Source organism: Falco rusticolus, chromosome 2 (assembly GCF_015220075.1).
Source record: "Falco rusticolus isolate bFalRus1 chromosome 2, bFalRus1.pri, whole genome shotgun sequence".
NCBI lineage: Eukaryota > Metazoa > Chordata > Aves > Falconiformes > Falconidae > Falco > Falco rusticolus.
In genome coordinates this window covers 22,471,169-22,490,514 of record NC_051188.1, presented here as the reverse complement: position 1 = coordinate 22,490,514, position 19,346 = coordinate 22,471,169, and the positions used below count along the sequence as shown (strand labels likewise).

At 40.7% G+C, this 19,346-nt stretch overlaps 1 protein-coding gene and 2 non-coding genes across 5 annotated transcripts; all 3 read right to left on the bottom strand.

Moving 5' to 3' along the window:
• Positions 1 to 852: 852 nt before the first annotated feature.
• On the bottom strand, positions 853 to 5,802 carry RPL21 (ribosomal protein L21). Of its 3 annotated transcripts, none has more exons than XM_037377497.1 (6): positions 5,674 to 5,802; positions 4,524 to 4,602; positions 3,860 to 3,921; positions 2,657 to 2,769; positions 1,849 to 1,999; positions 853 to 991 (listed from the first exon to the last, which is right to left on the bottom strand). In XM_037377497.1, the coding sequence occupies exons 2-6, from the start codon at positions 4,588 to 4,590 to the stop codon at positions 902 to 904; spliced, it is 483 nt and encodes a 160-aa protein (XP_037233394.1). In that variant the 5' UTR covers positions 4,591 to 4,602; positions 5,674 to 5,802; the 3' UTR covers positions 853 to 901. The 3 variants fall into 3 exon arrangements, with proteins under 3 accessions (XP_037233394.1, XP_037233395.1, XP_037233396.1); XM_037377498.1 differs by having other exon boundaries at positions 5,721 to 5,750; XM_037377499.1 differs by lacking the exon at positions 5,674 to 5,802 and adding an exon at positions 5,416 to 5,434.
• Positions 2,471 to 2,603, bottom strand: LOC119143919. Its single transcript, XR_005102887.1, has one exon. It is a non-coding gene; the product is annotated as a small nucleolar RNA SNORA27 (small nucleolar RNA).
• LOC119143905 lies at positions 2,983 to 3,057 on the bottom strand. Its single transcript, XR_005102874.1, has one exon. It is a non-coding gene; the product is annotated as a small nucleolar RNA SNORD102 (small nucleolar RNA).
• Positions 5,803 to 19,346: the final 13,544 nt, after the last annotated feature.

Below are 19,346 nucleotides of genomic sequence, written 5' to 3'. Positions count from 1 at the left end.
AGTTAAGCTTGAGTTTATACATTTTCAAATCTAACCATGAAGGTTACCGTCAGCAGTTTCTTTAGCAAGCTTCACACCATTTCAAACAAAGCTCACAAAACCAGCACTGGTTAGTTCAGTAGTTGGCTGAAGATGTTCTTCCATTTAAAAAACACTGATCAGGTAGCACCGGGTTTTTGTGAAGCATCAATAAATCAATGGGATGGAAGGAATGCATTAGAACATCCAGGTAGGTGTTTAGGTTCAACAGTCATGCAATAAACATACAAAATGCAAGTGTTCACCTATACCAGCCAATTAAAAATAATAATACAAAAATCAAATTACAAAGGCTGGCAGTTTGGAATTAAGGCCTTTTCTAAGCTACTATTTCATAAGGATGCTTATTGGCCTGGGGATGTTCTAAACCCCCTTCTTTTACAGGTTACAATGGTGTAACACCAAAATCCACTCACAGCCATTTCAAGGTTGCTTTCAAAAACAGTTTCCACAATTCTTTGGTATTAATCTGAGGCCCCTTAGCCAGAAGTTTGTATGAATGAAGTGTGAAGCCTGTTATCTCATTTCCCACTAAAAAGATTAAACCTTCAAGTGATACTATACAATTTTTGGTATATGCTCTTAGTTTGCTGGTGAAATATGCCACGATTACCTCATGATCATCACTAAGCATTAGCAAATTTCAGTGTTCCCAGAATTTATGGTCTATAAAAATGACTAAACTGATCAGCAAGAGCTGCAGATGATTTAAATAAACAAGCACCATGCAAGACAAGTTAAATAAACTTCAATGGAAGAAAAGGTTTCTAAAGCATCTGTTCCAAAAAAGTAAAGGAAACAGCCACAATCACATACACTTGTCCAAAACCAGATCTTTAATTTATTTTTTTTAAAATATGTATTATGCCATGAATTCATAGGGAATTGGCTCCAGCAGCTCTGGATCCTTGCCATTCGTTCTCACAAAGTGTGCTTCTCTCGGTGGAGCAGGCTGTAAACAGGAAAAAGAAAGAAAAGAAAACTCATGGCACAAACTCAAAAGCAACCTTACTGAAAATTCATTTTGACAACCATTTAACATACTATTATATAAACATTTACAGCAATTTTACCATTCCTAGTCTCTTTAAAATTTGCTCCAAAGAATAGCAGTAAGAAAATGATCTGCTAGAAGTGCGCTTGACTTTCATTGCTGAATGAAAAAACCCTACAATTTACCTTCTGCAATTTACTAACCACATTAACATGAAGTAATGTACCCGGAGGTTCCAGAAGGAACAGCCATTATCTCCTCTCCGAAGTCTACTTATTCATTCTTTTCTTAAAGGGTTACAACAGAAACTGTTGCAGCTAAATTCAACTAAACTAAAGACAACACTGATGCTAGAAACCAGCCAGAACTCCTGCTGCAGATCAGCAACAGGACAGGAAGCATCTGTCCCTTCGTCACAGCCAAGGCAACAATTTCCATCCAGGAACATTGCAGTTCTCTGTTCAGGCACCAAACATATCTGACAGCTCCGATGCAGACACACGGCATGCTGCCGCTCTACTCAAAGAATAACCTCCCTCAAAACGACTGCGAATCAAAGTGAGGGTGGCAGCAGCAGACACCTCCAACACAATCTGCCACAGACCTGGATTTTTCAGAATGCTGTAAGCAGCTTAATTCAAGTGTGGTGGGGATTTGGTTTTGTTTTGCTTTTCAAAACCAGACAGAAAGAGCTCCGTTTACGGCATAATACCGTTGTTTTGGAAGAAAACAACATCTTACTCAAATGGTTTTAGTTCTAGCTGGTTTTTATTTGGTGAGCTGAATCAACGTGTCAACTACCATAAAAATATTACCTGACGTTTCAGTTGAACCCAAATGCCTTTTTCTTTTGCTTCCTTTTTCTTCTTTTCATTCTCTTTCACACGCTGCAGAAAGCTGTCTCTGCTCTTGGAATGTTTAATATGCTCAATACGCACATTAATTCTCTTGGCAAGAATCTTGCCCCTAGGAAAGGGAATCAGTTTTTAATCTACTGCACTTGGAAAAAAGGCTACTTCCAAGCTAGTTTTACAGCCCTTACATGAGTTAACTCCATAAGCTCAATTACAGTTAATTTTTCTTTAACAGGCAATCACTCAAAATACACTGCTGCAGATACAAATCAGATATAACTTGCATAACTGAAAGCTTATTAATATCTAACAACATGCTGACAATTTTGGGTTAAGATTATGGGAAATACATATTTTTACCCTTATAGCATACAAACAAATAATTTTATTTCCACTGTACTACAGTCCAACTCCTGGGGAAAAAACCCCACACTTGTCCTCTTCTGACTAAACTGTACAAAATCCAGTTGAATACAGCTACAAATATAAATTAGTATTTAGAAAGGATTTCTGTACCAATGTGAAAGTTGTCTGAAAATCTCCATTAGCTAACATCACTTAAAGTATTCCTCAGAAAAATAAAAACTGTTTCCTTTGACAGGATCCAAGTCAAATAAGCATCATTTGCTTGGGTTATAAAAAGGATATACACTTTACCCACCTTGAATGACCAATCAAGACAATAACTGTCTAACTGGCAAAGTGAAAGGAGGGTGCAATTACAGATCAACTTTCCCAAAGTTTCAATACAAGGAATTTTATTACTTACTTAACCTGCTTGTTAACAATAATGCCCACAGCGTGCTGAGTAACATTATATACCCTTCCAGTCTTGCCATGGTAACACTTGTGGGGCATACCTTTTTGAACAGTGCCCATACCCTGTTAAGAGGTAAAACAAGAATAAAGTGTAAACTTTAACTTGGGGGCAAAAAAAAGCAACATCAAGGACTTTTCTTTCAGAAGTTATTTAAAGTATACATCTCCAATTATTTGAGACTGATTTAAAAATACTCCTATTTCACTAGTACTTAGAATTTATAACCATGCATTTTGTATCTGAAGACTACCAAATTTTGCTATGACAACTCTGGTCGCTTTCAGTGTCGGTGAAATGACGGATCACTTTGCTTTCAGCAAGCAATCACGGGAGACAATCATCATTAAGCTCCAGTGCATCAAGAAGCATTAATTTTGAACACTGCAGTTCTCCAAGAGTCAATCAACAAACAAGCATATTACAGACCATCTTCTGTGTGATTGTTAAGAGAATGCTGCATGTGAAATGAAACTGAAGGATTCAACAAAGTAGGAATCCTTGGTGAAAGGCTTTCAGATACACTACAAATTAATTTTGAAAGTACAGTTGATCTTAATGCTCCACTTTTCCCCCCTATATTTATAAATATGATGTATTCTTACATTCATTTCTTGGTTTCTAGTTTTAATGTGACTTTGCCATCACCATCCCTGTACATACTTAAGTACAGTCCTACAATGATACAGACACAGACGTAACTATTAGCTACACCATCATGAACTATGGCTCTTCTGAACAGCAGGTGCAAGTCACGCAAAACAGAACATCTATTAAAATGACAGCCAGGGTTCCTATGGAAGTAGTGCTAGTAAGCATTACACAGCAACTTGAGTATTAGACACGGCATCTTTTCACTCACTTTTTCAGCTGAACACAGAGTAACGAAGCACAGCCAATTTTTATATATGTATGTATGTATATATAAAACCCCACACAGAACAGCATGTGATGCTGAAGTATTACTATTGGTTCAGTAGCACAGTCATTCCAGTATTGCTTCAGAAGTGAGCAGCAGATACTTGTGTTGACACACATGACCCAAGTAACAAAAAAAAAAAAAAAAAAAAAAAAAAAAAGACTACCTCAAGAAACTGGAGACTGAAAAGGATTACACCGCTTTAGCTTTTAATTATATGGCATTGTAGAAAGTACCTTGATATCAACTATATCACCCTTCTTGTAGATGCGCATATAGGTAGCCAGGGGGACAACTCCTGTTAAAAAATAGAAATTTGGATACTTATGAAACCCACAATTTCACACACACACAAAATGGGGTGGGGGACACAGTTCATGCATTTGATCCAAGTTTTCTTAAAAACCTCAAATTTAAATTCCATTGCAAAGGCATAAACTTGAGAAATCAAACCCATCTTTTTTTTAAAAAAGGCAACTAATTCTTCACAAACTCCCAATTTAAAAAAAAAAATCCAACCAACTCTGGAAAAATTAGTTTTAATCTCATTCCTAAACTATTCACTACTTCATTGTGGATACAGCTGTTATCACTGCTCATTGCTAAGAGGCAAAAAACTGTACATTTACTTAAGTGTAACTGTGGAAATATTTTGTTCACCTTCAAATTAGTTTTCAAACACTGATGAAATTAGCATTGTTACTACTGTCAAGCAATCACAATACCAATGCACAAGCTCTAAGACCTGAGAGTTTACTTGCACATCATTCTACAGTTTTTAGCCCAAGTTGTCAGAATCCTTTAAACAGAAGCCATCGTTTTACAAATGCTACTTAGGGACTGTTGACATCCCACAGGTCAGTAACTTCACACCATGTTCTTACTACAAGGTATACTCACCATGCTTGCGAAATGGCCTTGAGAACATATAACGTGTCCCCCTCCTCTTTCCTTTTGTGTTCGTCATTTTGGCTGATTACTGTAAAAATGAATGCAAATTATTCAGTACTAGTTCATTCACTAAAAGTTTGACTGATGACACTTTCAGACGTTTCAGAAAAATCAAGTCTTGAAGCCTAGTCACAATGACACCACTCTGAAATTGTAGGGTCAATTCAAGCAACATTATTAGCTTGGACACTCATAAAAAACAGTATTTATATAGTAAGGTAACAGGTTAACTCAGGTTAGAATGGATGCTAGCAAGTCACCTAGCTCAAGCTCCTGCTGAAAACAAGGCCTACTATGAGATAAACCCAGGTTGCTCAGGGCTTTATCCAGTCGGGTCTTGAAATCCTTTAAGGATGGAGAGAGATTACTGCACAGCCTCCCTGCGCAGCTGGTATGGAGGCCTGGCTGTTATCATGAAGAAAAAATTTTCCCTTATATGCTGCCAGAGATTCGCATTTTGACTTAAGCCAGCTGTCTCACACTCCAGCCACGTGCCCCTGCCAAGCAGGAGGATCCATCGTCTGGATCATGGCACTGTTAGGTGCCCACCAAAGACACCTCTGCTCCGGGTCGTCTAAGTCCAGTTCCCTCAACCTCTTCTCAGCAGGCACTCAGAAGGCAAGAGCTTCAGTACCAGAATTATCAGCCACTGTTACATCCGATACCAGGCGCACACGCCCCGCGGCCCGACAGGGACGCCTGCCACCAGGCACGGCGGCGAAGCCCCAGCCCCGCCGCAGCCGGCGGTCCCCACGCCAGGGCGCCGCCTCAGCCGCGCTGCCAGGGCCGGACCGGGCCGCTCCCCAGCCCCCGACATCCCGCCAGCGGCCGCAGGGCTCACCGGGCCCGCAGCCAGGTACCACCGACTCGGCGGAGCTCCCCTCCTCCGCACCTGCACCCGCCGCTTGCCTCGGCGGTGCCCTCGCTCGCTCCCTCCCTCCTTCCCTCAGCATCCGGCCGCCCGCCGCGACCTCCAGGCCGCGGCCTCCTCGCTCCCCCAACCTCCCGCCCCAGCTAGGCCATGCCACCCCCAGACGGAGCTTCAGGACCCCCGCCGCCAGCCCGGCCTGCCCGCCGCCACCCGGAGTCAGGGAGGCACCTGAGGCCGGCAAGCAGGGCCCGGCACACCTCGCCGTGGGTACCTACAAAATGGCGCCTCGGCAGAAAAAGAAAGAGGCGGCGCCGCGGCCGCGCTTAACAGCGGGGCCTTCGTGCGGCTGCCCGCGCCGTGCCTGAGAGAAAGTCCCGGGGAGGCGCCTGCCTGCCTGCCTGCCTGCGGTAAATCTGCTGAAGGAAGCCCTGGTGCGGGCGATCCTGATAAACAACCACGAACTAACCCGCCCTTTCGCTAAATCAGGGATGAATGCCGGTGTTTCCATGGCTGTGCCGTGATGGAGGTCTGACAGCGGGGGCGGCGGGGAAGCGGGAGAACGAGGCAGGTGTCTGCTCGGGATCCTGAGGGGCGAGTTCTGTGGTGGAGTGGCGGGTCCGCCGTCCCCAGGAAATTGTGTTTGTACTTACCGTAAGATATAAACGACGCAAAAGTTTTTGTATGACATTAAAGAAGCACACTGACATTTACAGTTGCAGTGTTGTGAGCTTTCCACTACACTGTGACAGTCACTGCTGCCTGGCTGGAGATCCACGTAGTCCTGGGCAGAAAAGCGTGGTGGGAGAAGCAAACCAACAGCAGAAGTAAAGAGGCTGCTCAGGTTTGGGGTTTCTTATTACTATAATGCCGTAATTTCCAATTTGTGTGGCAGATGTTTCCACAAAGATAAGTATGGATTCTCAACGCAGAGCCTTTATACAGCCACAGGTTGCATCAGCAGTGCGGTGCCTGAAAATGAGGTGGACCGGTGAGCAGCTTCCAGAGCTGACAGTGTGACTCATCGTGGTTGTGCATCGTCAGTATTAGAGCAGATAGGAATCATCACGGGAAGCTGATGGCAGGCAGGAGTGAGTCAAAAGAGGGCCTCCTTCCCCTGAGCTCAGCAGGCAGGGACAGTTCAACACTTGCTTCAGCGAGAAGTTGCCCTACTGCTGGAATTTTTGTTTTGAATGAAGAGAAGCACTTACTTAATTTAGGGGAGGGATGATTAGTTAAAGTGGCATATAAAAACATATTTGATCCTCAGATTAACTTCACAGTTACTCTAATGTAGTCTTGCAAAACTTAAGCTCTATCATCCTTTTAAAGCTAGCTTAATATTTATGGATCACAAGGATGGATATGGAGGATTAAATACACTATCAGGTTCTGCCTGTAAAGTTAGCTGGTAGGGCATGTTATAACAGAAGAGGCCCTGTCTCCACACAGAAAATCTCTTGGAGTAAAATGTTATACTTAAAAAAAGTGTATTTCAGCCCTGTACTATTAAAAATCTAGAATTTACAGCATCTGATGTTTATGCAAAGAAAATTTCTATCACTTAATATGCATTCAGCCTACCATGAAACTTTTCCAAGTGTGAAGATAAGAGCCTGAACAGCTCTTAGGTGGGGAAGCATACTGAAAACAGATTTCAGGGAGGATATCAAGCAAAGTAAAGACAGGAAGCCAAATCCTAAAATGCCTTATTGAATAAAGGAAGATGGGCGTTTTCAGTGAGGTGAATGCCTTACTTTTGCCAGTGATTTACATAGACAGCAAATCTCCATATCAGTCAGGATGGAATGGGGAAGAAACTCCACGTGTTGAAACTCATGTCTGCGTATACAGCATGTAAGTGTAATTCATAAGGGAGCAGTAACTGTGAACTTAATTGAACTCTGCTTTATTTGGGGCCCAGTAAGACATTCAGGATTTGCTACATTTTTTCCCTGAATAAACTGCACAATAGGTTTATTCAAAATTTTCAGTATGTGTTTATTCATAGCATTTACCTTGATTAGCATGTTTCTTCTTGAGATCCACATTTGAAAGAAACAGTCATGTTTCACAGTTTGTCTCCATTGAATCATTCACTGGGCATGCTGTCTGGGTCTGATCCAGAAGTCCGTCAGTCCATCCTATCTACCAACATTTGATACATGGTTTCCCAAAACTGTGGCCTACTGACCACTTAAAGACTGCAGAGCCTTTGTATGTTGCTCATAAAAAGATTTCTTAATAATGGCTGTCTCGAGCAGATAAAGGTGCACAAGTTGTGAAGTGACTTCTGGTCTGGAAATTGGAGCTAGCAGTCCAGCAGATACTGGGGAGAACTGCAGCTCTACATTCCAGACTGCAGATAGCTCCCCTTACTGCCCTGCTTCATCCCCTCCGAAAGCTAGCCTAAACTGCTCTTGCTTGATCAAACTGCAGTTTGTAGGATACAGATTCCAATTTCTCCCAAGCTGTAGAGCAGACACATCTGTTTCTGCTTCAGAAACACCACATCCTCAAGACTGGGGTGAATGCCAGTGGCAGTGCTCAGTTTAATGTGAAGATCTAAAACCCTGTGAAGGTCCCAGGCTGGTGCTCCACCCATTGATATACTCTAGAAGTCTTGCTACACCATGGTAGACCATGTTTCGCTGCTACTCTTGCTGGCTTGGAGGTAGAGCAAGACAGGGAAAGCAGCTTCAATGGGAGCCAATTCAAAAGTTGCTGGGGAAAGGAGCTTGAAAGACAGGGCTCATCAGAAGAGTGAGCACTAGAAAAACATCACCTTGCTTTTCAGATGGAAAGTAGCATGCCAAATCCCCCCCCACATTTCCAGTACTCAAACTCCCACAGTCAGAATTCTGGTATCTTTTCTGGGAGAACCCCATTTTGTTTCTGACCCTTCTCTGCAGCATCTGTCTGGACAACAGCTCTCTAAATAAATGTGCTATGACAATTCTGCACATGGGGTTGTCAGCAGTCCTTCACTGAAATTTTAATGCACAGTGGGATCTGGCTTGCTCCTATGCTCAGAGGACCAAGTGATACACACAGATCTCAAGTGTGACATTCCATTTGTGTTAGGTTATTCAGCAGGGGTGTGGAAGGAATTCAAATTAATAAGAGCTTGTAAAGGGCTTTGAGGTGAAAAATGAAAAATGTTCCCTTTCAGTAGGGTGTAGGTCTCCTGTGTCTCACATAATGCATTCATTACATGAAAAAAAAAAAGCCTGATTAGGACTAGAGCAAAATTTTAACAAATCACTGAGAATAGAGGTTAAATAAAGAGGATTGAATGCAGTTCTTCTTGTGATAAAACTGCAAAAGCAAGAGTCTAAACTGAAAATGAGGATTGTGAAGTGAATTGGTTAACCCGTCCATAGAAGTGCAGCATCTACCCTGTGCTTTTGATCAAAAAGTTACTGACCAAAGGTATTATGTGTCACCTCTTAAGCTGATCCTGTTGTTCCATTGTTCACTCCTTCCAAAAGGATCGTGCTATGTGGCATCTCAGAGTCATGCTCTGAGACATGCACATGTCCCCTTTCACGCTCTCTTTAGCTTCCTGATGATCCTAGCTCTAGTAGTCAGTTATTTCTGGTAGTCTGTTCAACTCCTCATCCACAAAATCCATTTTGTAAATATAAGCCTGAGCCTAGGTTCATGGGAGTTAAAATGAGTAAAATTTGTGTCTAAGCAACCAATCACCTTCCAAAAATGACTGTGCAGACAAACTCCTTAAATGGGCACACTGGTACCGCAGAAGTGCCAGTACAGGTGGCTGCACTGAGCTGCATTGCCAGTGAGGTGTTTCATGGAGAGAGGAATGGAAAACAATGACCGCTTGCCTTTGAGAGAAATGAAAAGGCAAAAACTGTATAGACCAAAAACTGATGGGGCCCAGCATGTCACACATGTGAAACATCGTTACGCTAAGGTGACTTATACACTAACTGCTAATTCAAAATGTTACTTCATGCAGGTAGGCTGATACTGAAGCCAAAAAAAATGGCCCTTCTTTCATCATTATCTTGACTGCCGCGTAAAATCTGAAATACTGAACAACTTCTGTAATTCAACTGCTTATTTGAATGACATGGCACTCTACTTGTATATGTCTGCAGTGAATACTGCATTACTGACCATACAGAAATCATCAGGAACATTCCAAGGAAGCTGTTGTGTAACTATGACCAGCTTCTCATGGGTACCAAATAACATAATCCATTTGTCGAACTTCATTTCAAAAGCAATTAATGTTCCTTTCCTCCCTTACTAATGGAGTAGCTTCTCAGGAAACTGGTTTCATTAATACAGTGTTTTCTCAAACTTCTTGTAAATGCTACTACTTTTTTGAGGTCACTTGTCTCTATAACATCGTTTGAGTCCAAACCATCTAGCCAGGAACAAGCAGCTCCTCATATTGTCAGCATCAGCTGACAATGTATATTTAGTTGTTTTGCTTAAAGGTGATTAGCCACTTGTTGGCTGACAGCGCTAGTAATTACAGATATTTTTTGCCCCTTTATCATGGAGGAACTGAGAGGCTGCCAGCAGTAAATCTGCATAATGTGGGGATTTTCTTCTGATACCGTATTGAATAAAAGTATAGAATTAATATTAAAATACATTTTTTTTAAATCTGATCTTTCACAATTCCCCTTAAGCGCTTTGCAAGCCCTCTTGGGAGCTATTAACTACAGCTTAAGCAATAACTGGCTTAATGATTAGGAACATACTGCTATTTTATCTTCATTTGTTTATGTCTGATCTTATTTGTATTTCTAGCTAGAATAACAACAATGTTTGCCCTTTTTCTGTAATTATTTACACAGAAGAATATCCCCTTTACACCTTCATTTTACTAAGCTAAATAATCCAGGCTCTGGCAGCCTCCGGAAACATAGCAGGCTCTGGGCATTTGCTCCCATTCCCAAACATCTCTCTTGAGTATCAGGGATCAGATTTGTACACAATAGTCCCAGTTAGCTTACTTACTGTGCACCGATTATTTCTGAGATCCTTCCTGTTATTACTGAAGATGATCACAATTCATGAAACATGAACCTCCTGGGGCTGAATGTTGGGGTTTTTTTTTTTCTGTCTGTGAATGTTTCAGTGCTTGTCCTTAACCTGCTAGCCAGGAACTAGGAGACAATTCGGGCAATAGCAGGCCTCTCAGTGATTTCAGTGGCACAAAGTTGGTTCTTATACATTGACGATTTTGCTCAGGCAGAACTTTCAGTGTCTTCAAAGAATTTTTGTCTATAAGGAATAAACAGGACAGAATTGACCTTTAATCACTTTAAAATAGATTGGCCAAAACAAAACAAATACACTCTAGGAAAAACTGCAGACCGGCAAGGGCCAGACTTAGTTGACCTTTTCCTTATCTGATTTCTAGCATGTGACTATTTTATGCACTATAAAGTGTAATTTTAACAGAAGCTCAACCTATGCCAATTGGTTTTTCAAGACAGGCTTAGCTTTGGAGGGCAAAGAGATTTAACTTTAAGTAGATCTGAATATAAGCTTTGCTGCTGAAATATAATACCTGATGTAAAAATATCATATATGAGCAGTTTATTGTAGCGGCACACTGAGTTTGAATTGATGACATCTTACTGAAACTATATTACAAAACATTTTTGGGGTGCTAATTCGCAGGTGAATTTGCAGATGATACGTAATTTTTGAGAGTGGCCAAAGCACTGGAGGGCAGGGCTGCTCTTGAGAGGGACTGAGCCAGGCTGGAGAAATGGGCTGACAGAAGCCTTGACATTCAGGACAGTCCTGCATTTGGGTTGGAATAACTCCATGCAACAGGACAGGCCGAGAGCTGACTGTATGGGAAGAGGCTTTGCTGAAAAGAATGTGAGGGTCCTGGTGGACAACAGCAATATGCCCTTGCTGCAAAGTCAACTACATCCAGGACTGTATTAGCAAGAGGTTAGCCAGCAGGGCAAAGGATTCTTCCTCTCCCTTTGGCACTTACGAGACCATATCTGGAGTATGCCTCCAGTTCTGGGCTTCCCAGAACACAAAACACGTGGACATACTGGAGCAAGCCCAGTGGAGGGCCACCAAGATGGTCATGGGGCTGAAGTACAGGGACACAGGAGAAGAAGCTGAAAGAGCTGGGCTTCCTCAACTGGCAGAGGTGAAGAAAACCTAGTATCTCTCTTCCGCTGTCTCATGGGAAGGTGTAGAGAAGATGGAGACAGACACCTCTCAGTGGTGCACAGTAGAAGGACAAGAGGCAATGGATAGAAGTTAGGACATGGGAAATTTGTGACTCAGGGTAATGAAAACATTTTTAATGTAAAGTTGGTCAAAAACTCAACCAGGATGCTCAGAGAGATGATGGAATTTATATCCTTGGAGCTATTTAAAACTCAACACAGCCCTGAGCAACCTGAATTAGCTGGACCTGCTTTGAGCAAGGGACTGGACTAAAGACCTCCATAGGTGCCAGGGATTGTTTTGAGTCTGTGATGATTCCAACTTCTTAACACCAGGTGCTGTAGTTTAAAAGGCAGCATGCCTGATGGATGCAACAGCATGAAGTACAAATGGGGGTGGAATCATTCTCTATTCTATAAATACTCTATGGCATTGAATTAGCATATTGGTGTCTGAGGTAGCCATTTGCATTTCTCATTAATTGTTCTAATCAGAGCCATTAACATGACTATTTTTAATTGCTTATGAAATGGCAAAGAATCTTACTGGAAAGAAAGGGCTATATAAAGTATTGCTAGTATTATTTCGAGTAAAATGTTTTCTACTTAGTATTAGCTGAATTCCAGTAAGCACAAATTTAAATTTATCTTCAAACTGTGCCAAATTGAATTTGGTTTTCTGTATGAATACATAAAGACAAAGTAGAATGTTTGTGATTTTCATAGTGCTACAAAATGCACTCTTTAATAATGCATGAAGTAACCAGAGTTATTGCAGACTTAAATATTGAGCAAATTGTAACAATCTTTCAGTAAACATTATTGTCTTACTCTAGTTCTACATATCTTCTGGATGCCAGAAGAAAATCTTATCCTGCCTTCATAGCCTCTTCTTGAAAGAAAAGGAAGGAAGAATCACATAGGGAAACTACAGGAGTAAAAAGCACGGTTCTCTGCTTTAAAGCACTTCACGTGTGATTGTAACTCCAATTATATATTCTTTCCAGGGTGCTTTAGCAGAGTTTGAACTTGTGGTTAGAAAATGTCAGCCTTTGCACAGTGATTTACTTGGCATGCCAGCCTCCTTTCCAAAATGGGAAATGGTCAGTAGCTTCTCCAGTCTTACACATACCAGTACCTTAAATGACAAACCTGGGACAGACTCCATAATGTCGCATGGTACAGATGCTTTAAAATAGTTGTATCTTTTTAAAACTACATCTGCTTTTATTTTCACCCTGTTTTGAACATTTTCAGTCCTGCCATCACGTTTTCCAGTTTTCTGGCTTACTGAGCCATAAACTTATTATGATAAAGCAAAACGTGAGTTTCTCAAGTAATCCTCATTACCTGAACCCAGGAACTGCGGCTGCAAGGGAACTATCAAATATCACAAGGTTTGCGATAAAATAATGAGAGTTAGCTATGCTCTGACAAGTCCTGTCAATGAGACAACAACAGCTGCTCTGAGCAGACATTCCAGCCAGAAAAGAACAAATTAGTGGTCAGTCAAGGAGAGGTGAAATGGAGAATTTTCAAAGGATAAACTTGACAAAGCTATGACCAACCAAGGATAAACTAGACCAACTTTTCCATATGTGTAATAGGAATAACAGCACATATTTATGGAGCAGCGTTATTGTTAAGGATCAGTTCGTTAATATTTGTGAAATGCTGTGGAGCCCTTCATGGAATATGCAAAATAGTACTGTGAGCTAATTAGTACATGTGCTGCTCCAAGGCAGCTGCAGCTTATCCAAGGGAGAGAGGCAGTGCAGGTGAAGGGGCAAAACCAGGAGAAACAGACAGGGCAAACGGCAAGAAGTGCTGCAGGGGTAGAAGAGGAAATGAAATCGCAGGGGAAATCGAAGGAGGAAATGAGGCCGTACAGGACAAAAAGGTGGTGCTTGCGTCACTGCAGTATAAAGTCACAGGGCACAAATCTATATGAAATTGAGCTTTATTAGTTCCGATACTCGTGCAATAACCTGTGGTTGTTCATTTGTTTTGGATTTTTGTGGTTTTTTTCTTTTTTTTTTAAAGAAAAAAACTTAAGTATAACCAGAGAAAAACAGCTATAACCAGATGTGAGTATTTAACTGGCCATCTGCAAGTACAGAGGGGAACTGTGGGTTTTCCAGGGTATAAATCTTCCAAAAAGAGAAATCAAAATCATTCTACTTCTGTACTGCTGACAAAGAGAGCATTATTTGAGTACTGATTGCAACACGGACTTGAACAATAGCTTTAGATCAGCAGAAGCACAAAATATTGCTAACTGTGACATACATTTCAATTAAAACAAAAACAATTAACCACCCATTAGTGTCATGAAAAACACAGACTATTAACAGTAAATGCTCTTTAGCAATTTTATTATCTTCACATAGCTGTTTCCAGCATTTTTTCTACTTTTTATTGATCATTTTTTTCCACTGCATAGATATCTGCATGCTGTTTTAAATATTCCTCCTCAGCTTCCTTTGTATCTTGGTACTGTAAAGAACTGATTCGTGGGGGAGACTGTAATGATACAAAGACTCTTCACCTGGAAGCTGCCTCTTGTCATATTGTGTGGCACTGTTGTTATGACATGACAGCTAATCTTATTTTGGAGAACTGCTGCGCAGACCACAAAAACGCTATCTTGCTGACTGCAGCGGGAAGCTTTGCTTGGTATTCTGGTACAGAACACAGAGACTGAAGAAGTGATCATGCATTTCTCACCTCTGCTAATGGATTTTCCAGGTCAGTGTTAGAAAACTGTCACTGACTCCTGAGGTTTTCACACTAAGGAGAAAGTGGAATTACTGAGACAATGGTTTCCCTAGGGCTTGTGTCAAGGATCAAAGCTTTTAATTTTTTTAAGAAATATCTCTATTCTTTAAAGTATTTCATCACAATATTAGAAACCTTATCTCTATATATACTTGAGGCCCTATTTCTCCAAAAGATTCTGTTCAGAACAATGTCAAAAAGCACAGTATTGGGTTTGTGCCTTGTTCATATCCTTTCATATCGAGATCACTGGGACCCAAACTCTACACATTTCTCTTGTAGAATACCATGATTCTTTTTCTAAGAACTGTAACTTCGTTTTCAGTTAGAATTCCACCTGCTTTTAGGAGTCTAAAGACTCAAACAGTGGTAACAGTTTAGAAATCTACTGTTATTTTCGACACAACTAAATTTTTGTATTTTGCAATCTTAATAGACATCTCTCTTAACTGATGTATATTTTAAGTACTGTTGCTAGAAATTTGTATTCAGTTTAGTAGCATAGATTTTGCTAATTTTCTCTTTTAACTTTTCAGGTGCTGGTAAACCTTTGTGTAATAACAGGTTAACTGTTTGCCAGCCATATATATATATATATGGCAAGACACCTAGTATCAGCTGAGCTGTGAAAACGATAGTATCAAAATATCCCCATGTGTGAACTCTACAAGAAACAAATATTACCCTCTGCTTAAAAAAAACCCCACAAACCAAGAACACCCCCCACCCCCCTTAGTGAGGAAAGCTTTGGTCTTCCAAAATAACTAAATTAAAGGAAAAATCATGAGGAAATTTTACCCTGCCAGAGAACTCTCACCTAATTTATTCTGTTTACAGATTTGGTCTAATAATGATTACCTCTCATACCTCTTTGTGAGATTATAATAATATGAGATAAAATATTCTGAGATTTACTGAAGAAAAGTGCTACGGAATAAAATAGTATTTATCTATCGTACAATTATAGTATCATAATTTTTATAGTTTTTATAGCTTTCTGTGATAATTCATTAATGTCTTGCTTATGATTACAACTAAGACTGAATTTATTCTTTTGAACCTATGAATAAAACATATCACTTCTTTAACTACTTGCTCAGATCCTCCCATATCCAGTTAGTCTAACATCACCCCCCTGTCATGGCTCCAAGAGATCATGTACAACTGTTAAAATATATTTGTATTTTCTGAAAATGTATAATGTACATAATTTACAAATATCAGTCTACTGATATAAATGTTTAACTATCTGTCAGTCAGTACTTGATGGTATGATATAATATGACTTTCCAAATAGATTTCCTGTTTGTCTCTTCTGTTCCCCAGACGGATCCAATTTCACTCACATAATGTGTTAAGATTCTAGTTCTGTATAATTTGATGCAGCTTCAGCTTTTCTTGGAATTATGAAATACAGGTTGGGGAAAATTTCTTTTATGTCTTACTCTCTATTACCTCATAGCACAGATCCTGCAACACCCATTGCCCACAAAGCCAGGTGCATTTCCATAGCAAGTGTGGTTAATCTATCATGAGAAAGGCAGATGATCTTCACTGGGCTATATGTCAGTAACAATACAGACTGTGAATTCAGATGGGTTTTCTTGCAAGGACCAAAACCGCCTGCTGTTATGTCTGGATCCAAATTTAATAGTTTCCAGAACAACTAAAGAGGTATATATAGACAAAAAGCAACCTGTTCTGATCTCAGATCTGACTCTGCTATGAGCAGAAGGTTGGATGAGGGACCTCCAGAGGTCCTGTCCAACCTGGATTATCCTATGGTCCCATTATGCTATGATCTTGCAGTCATACCATACACTAGTCCAACAACAGATAGGATATGTCTGCATTCAGATACTGAAACAATAGTCTGACCAGCTGGTGGTTTGACTGGTTAGGGGAGAGGTAAACAGATTCATGGGACCAATTCTGTTGTCAAGCAACATTAAAACCCTGAGTGCCGCAGACTCAGCAAAACCATCTGTAGTCACAGGTAGATGATACAGACACAAACATACCTGTGCCCTGCCTACTCTTCAGTTTCTAAAGACAACCTCCCCACACACCCTAAAGTAAGCTGGGTGCCTGCCAAACCACAAGATTATGAAACAAGGAGAGGCAAAGGATGAGCAGCAGCAGTTTACACTTGTTATATTTTCTCTGTTCCTCTGTGTCTGTTGGTGCCTCTGTACGTTTGGAGTACAAGTTCTCCAGAAGATAGAATGTGGTTTGCTCTTCAAGTTGTACGTAGTGACTAAAGAGGCGAAGTGCCCTGGCCTCTGACTTGGTGTTATGGTAATCCAAATACCATGTAACAATAAGTGAGTGCTCTGAGAGACTTTCAGGGCAGGGAATTAATTCTCTCTGTTCAATGAATGTACTTCTGTGAGAGAAGTATCCTTTAACTGAAGCTCTTAGAAGATACTGGATGGGCCACTTCTATTGGCAGCATATTCCAACAATTAATGCCTTCCACTGTTACAAAATGTGCATAATTTCTAATTAAAATTTGTTTTATTTCAGTTTATGAGTATTTTTCTCATTACACCTCTTACTGTGCAAGGTTAAAGATCACTGTAAGTACCTTCCAGTCTTCTTTTTGATAAACCAGATTATGCTCTTCGAGTCTCTCCACGCAAATAACCTTCTCCAGCCTCAAATAATTCCCCAGTGTTCCTTTGACAAGGACACCAGAGGCTAGCACAGCATTACCATAAAAATCTCCCCAATGCCACATGTAGAAAGAAAATAATGTCTCTTCCTACTTGCCACATCCCTGGTTATATAGTCAAGGATTCCATTATTTGCTTACACAATAGAATTAGATTGGAAATTAATTTTTGCTGTCCAGGCCACTGTTAACTCTTAATTTCTTTTCAGTCACTGCTTTCTACAACACAACCCCCCATCTCTACAGATGCGACCTGCTCACTGTATTTGTAACTCTACTAATGCCTGTATTAAAACACACTGTAGCTGAATGGGATGAATTTACCAAATAATATAAGTCTTATGACAACCCCAGCCTGAAGCTAATTCCTCATTTAGCCACTCTTTCTCTCTTTATAGCGCATAAGTTTTGCTTTTTCATTGCTGAAAATACTAATACATCTGTTTGTTTTTTCCTCTATATTAGGATCCTTTACCCTCTCCTGCCAGCTTTCCTGAGCAACTTCACCCTTCAGAGCTGCCATTCAGTGGATCCCACCTACAGGTTTCCTGAATAAACTGGTCTGTTCCCCTAAAGCCCGGGTCTGTAGCCTGCTGCTCTCCTTCCTCAGCCCCCACAGGATCACAAACTCCACTCCTCAGTCGCTACAGGCCAGGTTTTGGTAACCAAGCCATGGATTACTATATCCCCCAGTTCTTCCTTGTTAGTGAAAAACAGATCCAGCTGCGAATCACCCCAGTTGGCCCAGCCAGTATCAAGAAGTTATCCTTGATACCTTCCAGAAATCTCCTTGACTGCTTGCATTCTGATGTGCTGTGCTTGTAGCAGACATCAGGCAGGCTGAAATTCCCCCAAAACTCAGGGTCTGTGATCAAGAGACTTCCTTGTTCCTAGTAAAAATTCTCAGCAGCAGGTTGGCTGGCCAGTTGGCAAAGACACTCTTGTTGCACCTTGTCAGGTGAATCTTGTCTCTCCCCAGAGAGATACAAGATATGACTAGTATCTTTTCTTAGACAGGGCTAGTTACCATACTGATCTATAAGTATGCATTACAGTCAAGCTTTAAGTGTTTTCAGAGCTCTGTCTCCTCAAATGTACACAAACACACACACAATCCTGTTCTACCCACCCTGTTTTTCCTTAGCTGGTCAAATACCTGGCATACTTAATTTGTAAATAATTCCAATTACAATCACCCCAAGGGGCTTCATGATGGCAATTAAGTGTTAATTTCCAATTCTCTTACTCATTTCCTCATAATGTACCTCATTTTAATGGTCAATAGTATAGAAAGTGTTTCTGTATTTCCCCTCATTCTATGCAGCATGAGCTCAGTTTGCTCATGACACAGCACCTCAGTTTACATGGCAGATCAGTCCCTCTATATGTTACTAATTTAGCATCTTCCCAGCTGCTCTGCTTAGTCTCCACCATGATTAGCTCACATCTGTCAGATACAGGCCAGCATAGCCATACACCCCCCACACCTTTTGAAATGTGGTCCAATACTCCGCAGTATCTATTTTTCCTTTGGAACTACAGACTGAAAGAGCGCTTCACACCAAGTTTCCTTTGCCTTCTTTCTCTAATTTATGGACAGGAAGAAAGTTCCAAGGCAATCTCTGTCTTTCCATTTGAGTGCTTTTCAAGATTCCTGCAGTTTTCTATGGCCTGTACAGTTCCACTTGGTGCCACATTAATTGGTTACAAACTGAATTGTCTCCCAGATAACCTTATAAGCTTCTGCAATAGTGCAAATGCTTTTTGGTTTTGCTTTGGGGAGACAGGATGCTGTCATATTTTCCTCACATTGTTTTTTGAAGACTTTGTCCACTCTGGATTACACAGGAGTATCTCTGTGGCATGTCTGATTAATCCTGTAAGGAATTGCATTGCAGATGTATCTTGCAGCGGTTGTATTTCAGTAGATGAACTGCTGGATATCTGAAGGTTTGACACTTCTAGCCAGCCAAATACCCATTCCTGCTTTTTTGTGCACAAATGGCCAATCCACTTCTTTTGTTTCTGTTCTTTCTCATTCCCCCGATGCTGTCCTCCCCCATGGTTTCTGTGGCAACATTTTCTGAATGTAGATATCCAAGAGGCATTCATTTTCTCCAATACTATACTTCTGAAATATACACTTTAAGACCACAGAGATTACATTAAAAAATTGCTTGAGGATTTTTCAGGTTGCAATAGGGATCAGTTATAAGACTTTCTAAAGTCATGCTCTTTATGTTTCAGCTGAAGGCAAATTTACTATGTTT